This window comes from Oncorhynchus clarkii, chromosome 2 (genome assembly GCF_045791955.1).
Source record: "Oncorhynchus clarkii lewisi isolate Uvic-CL-2024 chromosome 2, UVic_Ocla_1.0, whole genome shotgun sequence".
Taxonomy (NCBI): domain Eukaryota; kingdom Metazoa; phylum Chordata; class Actinopteri; order Salmoniformes; family Salmonidae; genus Oncorhynchus; species Oncorhynchus clarkii.
In genome coordinates this window covers 54,620,838-54,635,899 of record NC_092148.1, presented here as the reverse complement: position 1 = coordinate 54,635,899, position 15,062 = coordinate 54,620,838, and the positions used below count along the sequence as shown (strand labels likewise).

At 40.9% G+C, this 15,062-nt stretch overlaps 1 protein-coding gene across 3 annotated transcripts in view; it reads left to right on the top strand.

The window, feature by feature from the left end:
* Positions 1-205: 205 nt before the first annotated feature.
* The window catches only part of LOC139370026 (CCR4-NOT transcription complex subunit 2-like), a 28,501-nt gene continuing 13,644 nt past the window's right edge, over positions 206-15,062 (top strand). For all 3 annotated transcript variants that reach the window (XM_071109339.1, XM_071109330.1, XM_071109322.1), the window contains exons 1-4: positions 206-304; positions 1,750-1,929; positions 14,529-14,601; positions 14,890-15,034. In XM_071109339.1, coding sequence (XP_070965440.1) covers positions 1,762-1,929; positions 14,529-14,601; positions 14,890-15,034 — 386 coding nt within the window. In that variant the 5' untranslated portion in view covers positions 206-304; positions 1,750-1,761. The remainder of the gene's footprint in view (positions 305-1,749; positions 1,930-14,528; positions 14,602-14,889; positions 15,035-15,062) is intronic.

Here is a 15,062-nt window from a genome sequence, read left to right as displayed (position 1 = left end):
CGAAGTGGGAGTGGCTTGTTTTGTTTACCTACTGAGTTTGTTGATGCACTGATCATTGTCTACTACAGATTAGTGAGGTGAGTTCCCACAACAATATATGTAACTACAAAAACAACATTGCTGACTATTCAAATACATTCTGAGTATTAGCCACGTTGTACCCACATTAGTAGAACGTTCATCATTTGTGTGCGGAAATGATTAGGTTGCAGAGAGGTCAGAGGGTAAAGGCTATTCACCCAGGACTCTCGATTGTAGAATACACAGCCATCTTGGATCTACGAGCAGAAGGGAAATTAATGCGGTGAGTTTTTTTTTTTTTTTTTTTTAATTTCCACCTCCCCCCACCCAAATATAAACCCGTTTGGTCCGAATCAAATCGTTACATCACAACACATTCATCTTTGTAGTCCTTGCCCTTCGGTATGTTTTGGACCGGTTCGTGGATTTCAATTCGAATGGTCTTCTGTTTTTGTCTGTGTGGCCGCTAGCGTGAATTGAGACCGAGAGGTAGCTACTGGGATTGGGAAGTGGATAGGAGGCAAAGTAGGCCCAACCTGCACATCACTACCTATGGGCAAACAGACTGCCTGACAAGGGCTGTCACGGCTAGTTGTTGAAGCAAACTTATAATCAGACTTACGTTATATTGGTAGCTAGTTAGCTCAATTTAGCTAGCTAGGACATAAACAATCAACTGGCGTTACTAACGTTAGCTAGTTAATAGCTATAGCGTTAGCTAGCTCGCTTGTCTGAGTCCTGTGACCCACATGCATGACTCAAATTCCATTGCATTACACCGGCACACCAAGCCACCTTGCCGGACCCCTTCGTTTCTCGAGAGTTATCTCTCCTGCAACCGGTCCATATTTTTTTGCGTCCCTCGATTCTGCTCGCTTAACTTGATAGGTTAGATAGCTATTTAGATATTTCTGTCTTGATTAGCTACCTAACTTTGTTAGCCACAACATGCTGAAGCCAAAAGATAAACAACCAATGTATCCAGTCACGCGAGAGTGGGTGGCTGTTTAGCTAGTTAGCCAACTAAGTTACACTAAATATAATGTGGCATGTTCATGTTGATACTCTTCCCCCTGAGGCTCCACTACTAAACTGGCAGCAAGCATCTTGCTAGCACAACAAGCATCTTCCTAGTTTTGACACCAGTGTCAGAGATGACCCCATTCAATGTGGAAATAATGAATGTGTGTAGGGTCATTTAAATATTAATAGCTATGTCTCCATGTTCACAAGGTGAGAGAGTATCAGAGGGTTCTTAGATTGAAGCAACATTTGGTGTGGAGAATAACTGGAATCGGTTGTGAACTTAAGAGGCACCTGAGCAGAAGCTTGTTGAATTGTGCTGAGGCAATGTTGCACGGATGCACACAGTTTTTGTATGTTGACCAATGCAATGAAACAGTGGAAAATCAACACTTTTTAAAAGTGATTGTAATTGTTTTGCTGTAAGGCACACTGTATGAGCACATTGTGCAATGTGTGTGGGTGTGTAGTTGTCTGGTGGTGAGGTTGGAGTAGTTGAAACTGAAAGTCTAGTAGATCATCGTCATCGGACTAACTGTAGGCTCCTGCATAACTGTTGTGTTTCACTCCAGTCCTGTCCGTGATAGTTAAAAAAAAATCTGATATGAACAATGTTTTGTCAATAAATGGATGCAGGCATGCTAGTTGAGAAAGCCTTTTTGGAGTTGAAATAGTAAAACCTCTTCTTTCATCTCACTTCTGCAGGTGACAAACGGAATGTTCAGTGCTACGAGAAAGAAGTTTGTAGAGGGGGTCGAAAGTGACTACCCTGATGAGGGCATGTACTACAGCCAGCCGTTGCCGTTCTCACATAGATCGGACAAAGACTTAAGCGCTCTGTCTGCTCGATCACACGTCCCTAGTACAGCTCCCTTTGAACTTGAAGTAAGTACAAAACATTTTCACACGTTTCTTCTATAATTTCAATCTGTTTATGCATATTTGTCATATTTAGTGCGATTTAGGTTAGTTACTCCATTATCCTACACTACCCTCTGTGTTTATTTGGACTGCGAAGCTAAAACATTTAATGTGGCTCTATACTCCCGCGTTTTGGAATTGAGATCAAATGTTTCATATGTCGAGACAGGACAGATTTGAGGGTATTTTCACACATGTCTGTTTTGCCAGGGCCCTGATTATTTGATATTGTCACGATACCTAGGTGCCGGTACGATGTGTTATGATTCTAGATGTATTGCGATTCAATACTGTGATTTGTTTTTTTTTAAAGTTCCAAGCATATTGCTCACCATACTGTATGTCTGCTGCAGAGGGACAAAAGAGCCATGAGAAAAACGAGTTTTGATCAGTCATGGAAATAAAAGGTCTGAAAACAAATAGTCTCCCTATTTAAAAAGAAGATGGAGAACAAGCTGTGAAGGAAAGATCCTGGAGTTTTGGTGCAAGTACAAAAAATAATATTGCGATATTGTCACAATGATATGAAACGCTATGTCGTCAAAAATAATATCCTGATATGTAACTGCATCGCAGTTAAAGCAGGCATTGAATATCCCTTTGAGCATAGTGAAGTTATTCATTACACTTTAGGTCGTGTATCAAAACACCCAGTCACTACAAAGATACAGGTGTCATTCCTAACTCAGTTGCGGGAGAAGAAGGAAACTGCTCAGAGATTTCACCATGAGGCCAGTAGTGATTTTAAAACAGTTACAGAGTTTAATGGCTGTGATAGGAGAGAACTGAGGATGGATCAACAACATTGTAGTTACTCAACAATACTAACCTAATGGACAGTGTGAAAAGAAGGAAGCCTGTACAGAATTAAAAAAGATTCCAAAACATGCATCCTGTTTGCAACAAGGCACTAAAGTAATACTGCAAAAATGTGACAAAGCAAATCGGGTTGTCCCTAATGATCAAAAAAATATTGGTCGTCTGCTTGTCGAAATTTTTAAACGTGTATTTTTCAATATATACAGTGCCTTGCGAAAGTATTCGGCCCCCTTGAACTTTGCGACCTTTTGCCACATTTCAGGCTTCAAACATAAAGATATAAAACTGTATTTTTTTGTGAAGAATCAACAACAAGTGGGACACAATCATGAAGTGGAACGACATTTATTGGATATTTCAAACTTTTTAACAAATCAAAAACTGAAAAATTGGGCGTGCAAAATTATTCAGCCCCCTTAAGTTAATACTTTGTAGCGCCACCTTTTGCTGCGATTACAGCTGTAAGTCGCTTGGGGTATGTCTCTATCAGTTTTGCACATCAAGAGACTGACATTTTTTCCCAATCCTCCTTGCAAAACAGCTCGAGCTCAGTGAGGTTGGATGGAGAGCATTTGTGAACAGCAGTTTTCAGTTCTTTCCACAGATTCTCGATTGGATTCAGGTCTGGACTTTGACTTGGCCATTCTAACACCTGGATATGTTTATTTTTGAACCATTCCATTGTAGATTTTGCTTTATGTTTTGGATCATTGTCTTGTTGGAAGACAAATCTCTGTCCCAGTCTCAGGTCTTTTGCAGACTGCATCAGGTTTTCTTCCAGAATGGTCCTGTATTTGGCTCCATCCATCTTCCCATCAATTTGAACCATCTTCCCTGTCCCTGCTGAAGAAAAGCAGGCCCAAACCATGATGCTGCCACCACCATGTTTGACAGTGGGGATGGTGTGTTCAGGCTGATGAGCTGTGTTGCTTTTACGCCAAACATAACGTTTTGCATTGTTGCCAAAAAGTTCAATTTTGGTTTCATCTGACCAGAGCACCTTCTTCCACATGTTTGGTGTGTCTCCCAGGTGGCTTGTGGCAAACTTTAAACAACACTTTTTATGGATATCTTTAAGAAATGGCTTTCTTCTTGCCACTCTTCCATAAAGGCCAGATTTGTGCAATATACGACTGATTGTTGTCCTATGGACAGAGTCTCCCACCTCAGCTGTAGATCTCTGCAGTTCATCCAGAGTGATCATGGGCCTCTTGGCTGCATCTCTGATCAGTCTTCTCCTTGTATGAGCTGAAAGTTTAGAGGGACGGCCAGGTCTTGGTAGATTTGCAGTGGTCTGATACTCCTTCCATTTCAATATTATCGCTTGCACAGTGCTCCTTGGGATGTTTAAAGCTTGGGAAATCTTTTTGTATCCAAATCCGACTTTAAACTTCTTCACAACAGTATCTCGGACCTGCCTGGTGTGTTCCTTGTTCTTCATGATGCTCTCTGCGCTTTTAACGGACCTCTGAGACTATCACAGTGCAGGTGCATTTATACGGAGACTTGATTACACACAGGTGGATTGTATTTATCATCATTAGTCATTTAGGTCAACATTGGATCATTCAGAGATCCTCACTGAACTTCTGGAGAGAGTTTGTTGCACTGAAAGTAAAGGGGCTGAATAATTTTGCACGCCCAATTTTTCAGTTTTTGATTTGTTAAAAAAGTTTGAAATATGCAATAAATGTCGTTCCACTTCATGATTGTGTCCCACTTGTTGTTGATTGTTCACAAAAAAATACAGTTTTATATCTTTATGTTTGAAGCCTGAAATGTGGCAAAAGGTCGCAAAGTTCAAGGGGGCCGAATACTTTCGCAAGGCACTGTAGACACACCCTATGTGTTTGAATAAAATCAACTATATGCCTTGAGATTGTCTGACGCTTTAAGTGCACTGTTTGATTAAATAATTATGACACAAATTACTCGAGGGAATCTGATGGCCACGCTGTGTAATTAAAAAAAAAATATATATATATATTTTTTTTTATAGTGAGTGACTTGCATACGTTGTCTCTCTCCTCCCTGATTCAGTGAAAAGGCACCACAGCACAGCTATGTTTATCACACTGTTTGTGCTGAAGCAGCAACATCTTTTTAGCCATTTCGTTTCTTTCTTGTTTCTCTGACTGAAAAGTTCTGTTAATTGAAATCACTAATTTGTTGAGGAAAAACATCACCTATTCCCTCAACCCTTGCAGTCTTTACGTGAAACTGGGGTGGCACGTAGTCAATTGCACGCTCCCTCAAAACTTGAGACATCTGTGACATTGTGTTGTGTGACACAGCTGAACATTTTAGGATGGCCAATTATTTTCCCCAGCACAAGGTGTACCTGTGTAATGATCTTGCTGTTTAATCGGGTTCTTGATATGCCACGCCTGTCAGGTGGATGGATTATTTTGGAAAGGAGAAATGCTCACGAACAAAGATATAAACACATTTTAGAGAAATACAATTTTTGCGTGTATGGATCATTTCTGGGATCTTTTATTTCAGCTCATGAAACATGGGACCAACACTTTACATGTTGCATTTATATTTATGTTCAGAAAAAAGGAGGGTATAGGAGCAATCAGTTTGTGAGTATTATGAGTGACAAACAGGTGCTGTTAAATTACAATATTATTTTTACTGACGATGAATAACTGTGTGATGACATTAACAAATTAATGATTGATTGATACATTAGCATATATATTGAAGTATAAGCCTAACTAAGTTACAAGACCACATAATGACAAAGCGAAAACAAGTGTTTAGACATTTTTATAGACAAGGCACACACTTGTCTATATAAGGTCCCACAGTTGACACTGCATGTCAAAGCAAAAACCAAGCCTTGAGGTCAAAAGGAAGTGTCTATAGAGCTCTGAGACAGGATTGTGGCAAGGGAAGGGTGCCAAAACATTTCTGCAGCATTGAAGGTCCCCAAGAACACAGTGGCCTCCATCATTCTTAAATGGAAGAATTTTGGAACCACCAAGACTCTTCCTGGAGCTGGCCGGCCAGCCAAACTGAGCAATCGGGGGAGAATGGCCTTGGTCAGGGAGGTGGCCAAGAACCCGATGGTCACTATGACAGAGCTCTAGAGTTCCTCCGTTGAGTTGGGAGAACTTTCCAGAAGAACAACCATCCCTGCAGCACTCTAAAGTTTCCGAAACTGTCAAAATATTGTCTGTGAGTATAACAGAACTGATATTGCAGACGAAAACCTGAGGAAAATCCAACTGGGAAGTGCCTCTTATTTTGAAAGCTCCCTGTTCCATTGCATGCCTTCCCTCCAATTAAAGGGATATCAACCAGATTCATTTTCCTATGGCTTCCACATGGTCTGAACAGTCTTTAGACATAGTTTCAGGCTTTTATTCTGAAAAATGAGCGAGAAAGATCACATCGCATCAGTGAATGGCTGGGTGCCAGCAGCGTTTTGCATGCTCCAACAGAGTGGAGCAGACACTTTCTCTCTCACTCCTATTGAAAAAGCTAAGGTCCGGTTGAAATATTATCGATTATATATTGTAAAAACAACCTGAGGATTGATTATAAAATATGTTTGACATGTTTCTACGAACTTTACGGATACTATTTGGAATTTTCGTATGCCCCGTCGTGACCGCTGGAGCCTGTGTATTTCTGAACATAACGCGCCAACCAAATGGAGGTATTTTGGATATAGAAATAATCTTTTTGGATCAAAAGGAACATTTGTTGTGTAACTGGGAGTCTTGTGAGTGCAAACATCCGAAGATCATCAAAGGTAAGCGATTCATTTTATTGCTTTTCTGACTTTCGTGACCAATCTACTTTGCTGCTAGCTGTTTGTAATGTTTTGTCTGCTGAGAGAGATGTCCTTACATAAACGCTTGGTATGCTTTCGCCGAAAAGTGTTTTTGAAATCTGACATGCCAGGTGGATTAACAACAAGCTAAGCTGTGTTTTGCTATATTGCACTTGTGATTTCATGAAAATTAAATATTTTTTGTAATTTAATTTGAATTTGACGCTCTGCAATTCAGTGGATGTTGACAAATGATCCCGCTAACGGGACGGGTGCATCAAGAAGTTAAGAACACATTCTTATTTACAATGACGTGCAAAGCGTCGCGTCCAGGGCTGTGGCGGTCATGTGATTGTCAAGCAAATAACTGTCGGTCTCATGGTAATTGACTGTTAATTAACATAAAGGGGATCCACACATGCAAGCTGCTGATGCGTGCCTTTGAAATATCTACATTCTAAAGTGTAATAAATCCACTTAATTGCCTGTACACCACAATAACACCACAATATTTTAGGCAGGTGTTTCCTACGAAACATTATAATCCAAAATAATGGCACTTATTCATATTTATATGATTTTATTGTAAGAATATAATTGAACCTCGCTGAAAGAAATTCGAAATTAAGGATATTTTTCTGAGCTAGTGCGCACATGGAGAGGTTATTCTGTGTTCAGCTTTAAAAGTGATCATTTGAAACGGGTTATATGCTTGACTTTGAGTTATTTGGCAACTTTAGTTGTGAATGATACAAACCTTAAAATGTCTTATGAAATCAACATATATGGGCTGCATGATTCTACTATATTAATGATGTAGAAAAAAAACATTGGTGTGAAAAAGGCATACACCATTTCTTGTCGCAGTGTAATTGCCTATACAGTGGGGCAAGAAAGTATTTAGTCAGCCACCAATTGTGCAAGTTCTCCCACTTAAAAAGATGAGGCCTGTAATTTTCATCATAGGTACACTTCAACTATGACAGACAAAATGAGAAAAAAAATCCAGAAAATCACATTGTAGGATTTTGAATGAATTTATTTGCAAATTGTGGTGGAAAATAAGTATTTGGTCAATAACAAAAGTTTCTCAATACTTTGTTATATACCCTTTGTTGGCAATGACAGAGGTCAAACGTTTTCTGTAAGTCTTCACAAGGTTTTCACACACTGTTGCTGGTATTTTGGCCCATTCCTCCATGCAGATCTCCTCTAGAGCAGTGATGTTTTGTATTTGGTCCTGTATTTGGCTCCATCCATCTTCCCATCAATTTTAACCATCTTCCCTGTCCCTGCTGAGGAAAAGCAGGCCCAAACCATGATGCTGCCACCACCATGTTTGACAGTGGGGATGGTGTGTTCAGGGTGATGAGCTGTATTGCTTTTACGCCAAACATAACGTCTTGCATTGTTGCCAAAAAGTTCAATTTTGGTTTCATCTGACCAGAGCACCTTCTTCCACATGTCTCCCAGGTGGCTTGTGGCAAACTTTAAACGACACTTTTTATGGATATCTTTAAGAAATGGCTTTCTTCTTGCCACTCTTCCATAAAGGCCAGATTTGTGCAATATACGACTGATTGTTGTCCTATGGACAGAGTCTCCCACCTCAGCTGTAGATCTCTGCAGTTCATCCAGAGTGATCATGGGCCTCTTGGCTGCATCTCTGATCAGTCTTCTCCTTGTATGAGCTGAAAGTTTAGAGGGACGGCCAGGTCTTGGTAGATTTGCAGTGGTCTGATACTCCTTCCATTTCAATATTATCGCTTGCACAGTGCTCCTTTGGATGTTTAAAGCTTGGGAAATCTTTTTGTATCCAAATCCGGCTTTAAACGTCTTCACAACAGTATCTCGGACCTGCCTGGTGTGTTCCTTGTTCTTCATGATGCTCTCTGCGCTTTTAACGGACCTCTGAGACTATCACAGTGCAGGTGCATTTATACGGAGACTTGATTACACACAGGTGGATTGTATTTATCATCATTAGTCATTTAGGTCAACATTGGATCATTCAGAGATCCTCACTGAACTTCTGGAGAGAGTTTGCTGCACTGAAAGTAAAGGGGCTGAATAATTTTGCACGCCCAATTTTTTATTTTTTGATTCGTTAAAAAAGTTTGAAATATCCAATAAATGTCGTTCCACTTCATTATTGTGTCCCACTTGTTGATTCTTCACAAAAAATACAGTTTTATATCTTTATGTTTGAAGCCTGAAATGTGGCAAAAGGTGCTGAATACTTTCGCAAGGCACTGTATATTGAAGGCCTATTAATAGCACTAACATCTTGATAATGTAGCTCATATTTGATTTGAGTGTCCTAAAATTAATGGAATACAATGCCATTTAAGACTGAATATGAACTAAATAAGACCTCTTACCGGTATGAGCGAGAGCTGGGGCATCTCAAGATCCTCCTGTGCGTTATGGAGGTTTCTCCTCTTCAACCAGCTTGTGGTGAAAGTGCTGGCTAGTGTCCTACATTGCACAAGTCTTTCTGACTTGCAACAACTTTTGCCCCGTTGTCAGTTTGCCCCGTTGTCAGTTGTGATGCCGGACACTTCCTTCTCATCCAATGCCCACTCTGCCATCATGGACCGGAGAGCTTCACTCAGGTTGTCCGTAGTATGGTTCTCTGGCATATAGGTCGTCTCAAGACAATGGAACATGAGAGACCAATCACTGGATATGTAGTGAACAGTCAGGCTCATGTATCGGGTCATGTTTACACTAGACCACATATCTGTTGTGAGAGAGAAATTGGGTATGCCTTTGAGTTCTTGGAGAATTTCTCCCCTCACTTTCTGATACATATTGGGAACAGCCGTTCGTGAGAAGAATGCTCTCGATGGTAACTCATACTGATTGTCCGTTTCCTGCAATAATTCTTTAAATGATTGCTTTTCAACTGAATCAAACGGAATCTTCTCCCTTACCAAGTAGCGAGTCACATGGTCAGTTATTCTCTGCCATTTGTTGCTTTCTCGTTTGCATTTCTCCACTCGGGAGAACGCCTGCACAACACTCAGCTGCCCCTTGACGCACATTTTGCCGCAACCTGTTGATGTGGTAGAGGTTCCTCTTAGTTCAGCAAATTTAGCAGGGTGGTTAATTCGAAGGTGGCTTCTGAGATTTGATGTGTTTGCGTGTTAATCAATGATTTTAATCTTGCATATTCGGCAAATGCCTTCATCCAGGTTTATTGGCTGACCTCTCGCATTTGACTTCAATCCAAAATGCGCCAAATGGCTGAAGTTGTGTTTGGCTTTGAAACATTATCCATGACAGTGTTTTAGAATCAGTTTCCACCTGTTATTGTCAAACTGGGCCTGGCGGGACCGCTCAGATCTTCCCCTCTTTTCTTTCCATATGGGAAGGCGTGGTTAAATCAAGGAAAGTCAATACACCAGATTTTCCAATAATGTTAGTTTCTTCGATTGCTATCTCTGCAAGATAATTCAAATTCAATCATGAAGTGTTTGATTTTTGATTGCATTTGCATTGATGTCAGAGTGATTAGAAGGACAATAGAGTGCTGAGTACCAGGCCATTAGTGACTTGATGACTGTTAGAAAGTGCACAGTTTTTGAGGAGCCTAGTTACATTGAATCAATGTGGAATTTGACTGTGGTCATGACTCGTGACTGGCAGTAATACGGTCACCGTATGCAAAAATGTCTGAAATTTCTTTGTCATTATGGGGTATGACCTTAGTGATCACTGTTTTACAGCCTGTGTTCGTAATGGCTGGTCAGTGAAACGACCTGTCCTGGTTTGTCTTTAATGAGCAAGCCTTCCTTCGTGAACTGGCCTCTGTAATATGGTATAGAATCAGCTTGATCCATTCTGTCGAAGACGCTTGGACCTTCTTTTTTGATATTTTCAGTGGTACTGTTAACAAACACGCCCCCATAAAGAAAATGAGAATTAAAACAGGTTCAGCCCCTGGCTCGACCGTGGTCTGGTCTTGCAAAGTTACTCCACCTCAAGAATTGTATTTGGCCAAAGGCTCGGCACATGCATACTCAGACTGACTGGGTATCATTCAGGTAAATGAGAAATAGGTGCTCTCAGGCTATCCGGAAGGCCAAAGTTAGTTACTTTAAGGAGCAGTTCTCTCTCTTTGGGTCTAACCCCAAGAAGTTCTGGAAAACAGTTAAAGACCTGAAGAATAAACCCTCCTCCTCACAGCTGCCCATGTCCCTTAATATTGAGGATGTGGTTGTTACTGACAAGAAGCACATGGCTGAGCTCTTTAATCACCACTTCATTAAGTCAGGATTCCTATTTGACTCAGCCATGCCTCCTTGCCTGTCCAACATTTCCTCATCTCCCACCCCTTCTAATGCAACTATCCCGATGCTCCTCCCTCTTTTTCCCCTGCCCCGCTTCAAAGTTCCTCCCTGCAGGCAGTCACTGAGTCTGAGGTGCTAAAGGAGCTCCTTAAACTTGACCCCAAAAAACATCTGGATCATATGGTTTAGACCCTTTCTTCTTTAAGGTTGCTGCCCCTATCATCGCCATGCCTATCGCCAACCTTTTTAACCTCTCTCCTTTCTGGGGATGTTCCCATTGCTTGGAAGGCAGCCACAGTTTGTCTTGTATTTGAAGGGGGAGATCAAGCTGATCCTAACTGTTATAGGCCTATTTCTATTTCGCGCTGTTTATCAAAAGTGTTGGAAAAACTTGTCAATAATTAACTGACTGGCTTTCTTGATTTTCTTGTCTGTAGTATTCTCTCTGGTATGCAATCGGATTTCTGGTCAGGTTATGGATGTGTCACTGCAACCTTAAAGGTCCTCAATGATGTCACAATTGCCCTTGATTCTAAGCAATATTGTGCTGCTATTTTTATTGACTTGGCCAAAGCTTTTGATATGGTAGACCATTCCATTCTTGTGGGCCGGCTAAGGACTATTGGTGTCTCTGATGGGTCTTTGGCCTGGTTTGCTAACTACCTCTCAAAGAGTGCAGTATATAAAGTCAGAAAATCTGCTGTCTCAGCCACGGCCTGTCACCGGGTACCCCAAGGCTCAATCCTAGGCCCCACGCTCTTCTCAATTTACATCAACAACATAGCTCGGTCTTTGGCCTGGTTTGCTAACTACCTCTCAAAGAGTGCAGTATATAAAGTCAGAAAATCTGCTGTCTCAGCCACGGCCTGTCACCGGGTACCCCAAGGCTCAATCCTAGGCCCCACGCTCTTCTCAATTTACATCAACAACATAGCTCAGGCAGTAGGAAGCTCTCTCACCCATTTATATGCAGATGATAGTCTTATACACAGATGGCCCTGAATGCCCCTCTCCCCACTATTGTGATTACTACCTCTGAGGGTTTAGAGCTTGAGGTAGTCACCTCATACATGTACTTGGGAGTATGGCTAGGCTGTGCACTGTCCTTCTCTCAGCACATATCAAAGCTGCAGGCTAAAGTTAAATCTAGACTTGGTTTCCTCTATCGTAATCGCTCCTCTTTCACCCCAGCTGCCAAACTAATCCTGATCCAGATGACCATCCTACCCATGCTAGATTACGGAGACATATTTTATAGATCGGTAGGTAAGGGTGCTCTCAAGTGGCTAGATGTTCTTTACCATTCGGCCATCACATTAGCTACCAATGCTCCTTATAGGACACATCACTGCACTCTACTCCTCTGTAAGCTTGTCAACTCTGTATACCTATTGCAAGACCCACTGGTTGATGCTTATTTATAAAACCCTCTTAGGCCTCACTCCCCCCTATCTGAGATATCTACTGCAGCCCTCATCCTCCACATACAACACCCGTTCTGCCAGTCACAATCTGTTAAAGGTCCCCAAAGCACACACATCCCTGGTTCGCTCCTCTTTTCAGTTCGCTGCAGCTAGCGACTGGAACGAGCTGTAACAAACACTCAAACTGGACCGTTTTATCTCAATCTCTTCATTCAAAGACGATCATGGACACTCTTACTGACAGTTGTGGCTGCTTTGTGTGATGTATTGTCTCTACCTTCTTGACCTTTGTGCTGTCGACTGTGCCCAATAATGTTTGTACCATGTTTTGTGTTGCTACCATGCTGTGTTGTCATGTTTTGCTGCCTTGCTATGTTGTTGTCTTAGGTCTCTCTTAATGTAGTGTTGTGTTTTGTCTCTTGTTGTGATGTGTGTTTTGTCCTATATTTATATTGTATTTGTTTTTAATCCCAGGTCCCAGTCCCCGCATGAGGCCTTTTTGCCTTTTGGTAGGCCGTCATTGTAAATAAGAATTTGTTCTTAACTGGCTTGCCTAGTTAAATAAAGGTTAAATAAATAATAAGTATTGTCTGTAGGTTGATGAGGGGAAAAAACAATTTAATAAATTTTAGAATAAGGCTGTAATGTAACAAAATGTGGAATAAGTCAAGGGGTCTGAATACTTTCCAGATGGACTGTATATATGGATGATTTATAAAGCCAGGCACATTTAACAGTTAGGCTATTGATTATAGATCTAATTAAAATGGTGTTTCCTCTCCTCAATTTTATCAGACAATTAAGGCAAGGGCTGTTTCCTCTTCTACTTACCCCGCTGCGTCCTCTGCCGCATTGTACTCAACACCAATATGCTGGTTAACTTTTCTATTATTCACATAGCAACATAGGGAAAGGCAGCAATTCTACGGCGCACCGAAGATTGTTTCAGAGCCGCGGACAGTGACCGCTATCCAATAATGAAGAAAGCGCATATGTTATAAAATAATATATTTATTAATGTTGCACCATTATTTTTGCATAATATAACCATGTACAATTTAAGTATCACATGTTTTAAAGTGATTGACTGTGCCATCCCCATGGCCTCCACAATGAATTACTCCACTGAAACAGGTGTGAATCAGACAGGTGTCTTGTGCACCATGAAGAAGAAAAAACATTTTTGCGACTGCTTGATTAAAGAAATCTTAGTCGACAAACAGCCTATCGACCAAACAATCGACCAGTCAACTAAATGGAGTCGGCCCTAAAAGTAATTGACTCACTTTTTGTCCTGAATAGAAAGTGTTATATTTGGGGCAAATACAACACATTACTCAGTACCACGCTCCATATTTTCAAGCATAGTTGTGGCTGCATCATGTTATGGGTGTGCTTGTAATCGTTAAGGTTTGGGGAGTTTTTTAGGATAAAAAAGAAACCGAATGGAGTTAAGTACAGGCAAAATCCTAGAGGAAAACCTGGTTCAGTCTGCTTTCCACCAGACACTGACACTTGGAGTTGAAACCTAAAACACAAGACCAAATCTACACTGGAGTTGCTTACCAAGAAGACAGTGAATGTTCCTCAGTGGCGACTTAAATCTGCTTGAAAATCTATGGCAAGACCTGAACATGGTTCAACAACCATTTTTACAGAATTTGTAACACAAAAGTCAGGCAGTGTGAATACTTTCTGAAGTCACTGTAATCTGAAACACAACCAAAACAAACTGCAAATGCAGATAAACAAGTTCATTGCGTGATAGGAATATGGGACCAAATACTATACTTTTGACTACTTTAATACACACAAGTGAATTTGTCAAAATACTTATAACACCTTCAAATAGGGAGACATTACTTTCTAAATGGTAAGACAGATATGCATGAAAATAAGCTGAAATAAAAGGTGATATTCTGTGCTGTCGCCTCATATGAAATGTTTGATCTAAAAAATGCTGGAATATAGAGCCAAATTAAACGTATTAGCTTCACCGCCCAAATAAATACATAGGGGAGTGTATATGCCTAACTTTATATCTGTGCCTTAGCATTGATGGTGTTATTATTATCCTTGAAATTGAATACCCAAATTCCTGTGTGATTTGTAAAACATGATATATGAACTGCCCGAATGTGCAGTTGTGTTATTGATAAAGGCACTGTCATCTCTGGCTGTTCTTGTTTCCAGTACTCCCTCCTCTCATTATGTGGTTTATCTCTTCTCTTCTTCCAGATGCTCTCGTCTCCCTCACCGTCGTCATCAGGTCAACTGTCCCAGCTTGGTGCCAGTTTATACGGCCCACAGAGTAAGCTGACTGCATCTGTTTTCAGGGTCTTTCCTACTAAGTCCATAATACATTTATGTCTGTAACAATTTGGTAGTCAAGTCATACCTGGAGCAATTTGATCATTACAAATAATTACCCGATATACCTGTTTAGAATTGGGTATATTTAAATCAGACTTCAGCACTATTCCCTTAGGCACTTCTTGTTGATTTCAAAAGATTACTTTAAGAGATATCCAATCTATTGGTCACTTTGGAAGTTGGTAAGAGAGACCCATGTTTACTGTTTCTATTTCTCGCGTTGCAGGTGCACTAGGCTTCTCGATAAGGGGCATGGGAAACAACACTCAGTTAAACCGCAGCTTAACGCAAGGCACCCAGCTACCGAGCCATATCACCCCCACCACGGGGGTGCCCACCATGTCCCTCCATACCCCGCCCTCGCCAAGCAGGTGTGTTTAAGAGATGAGACGTGAGACA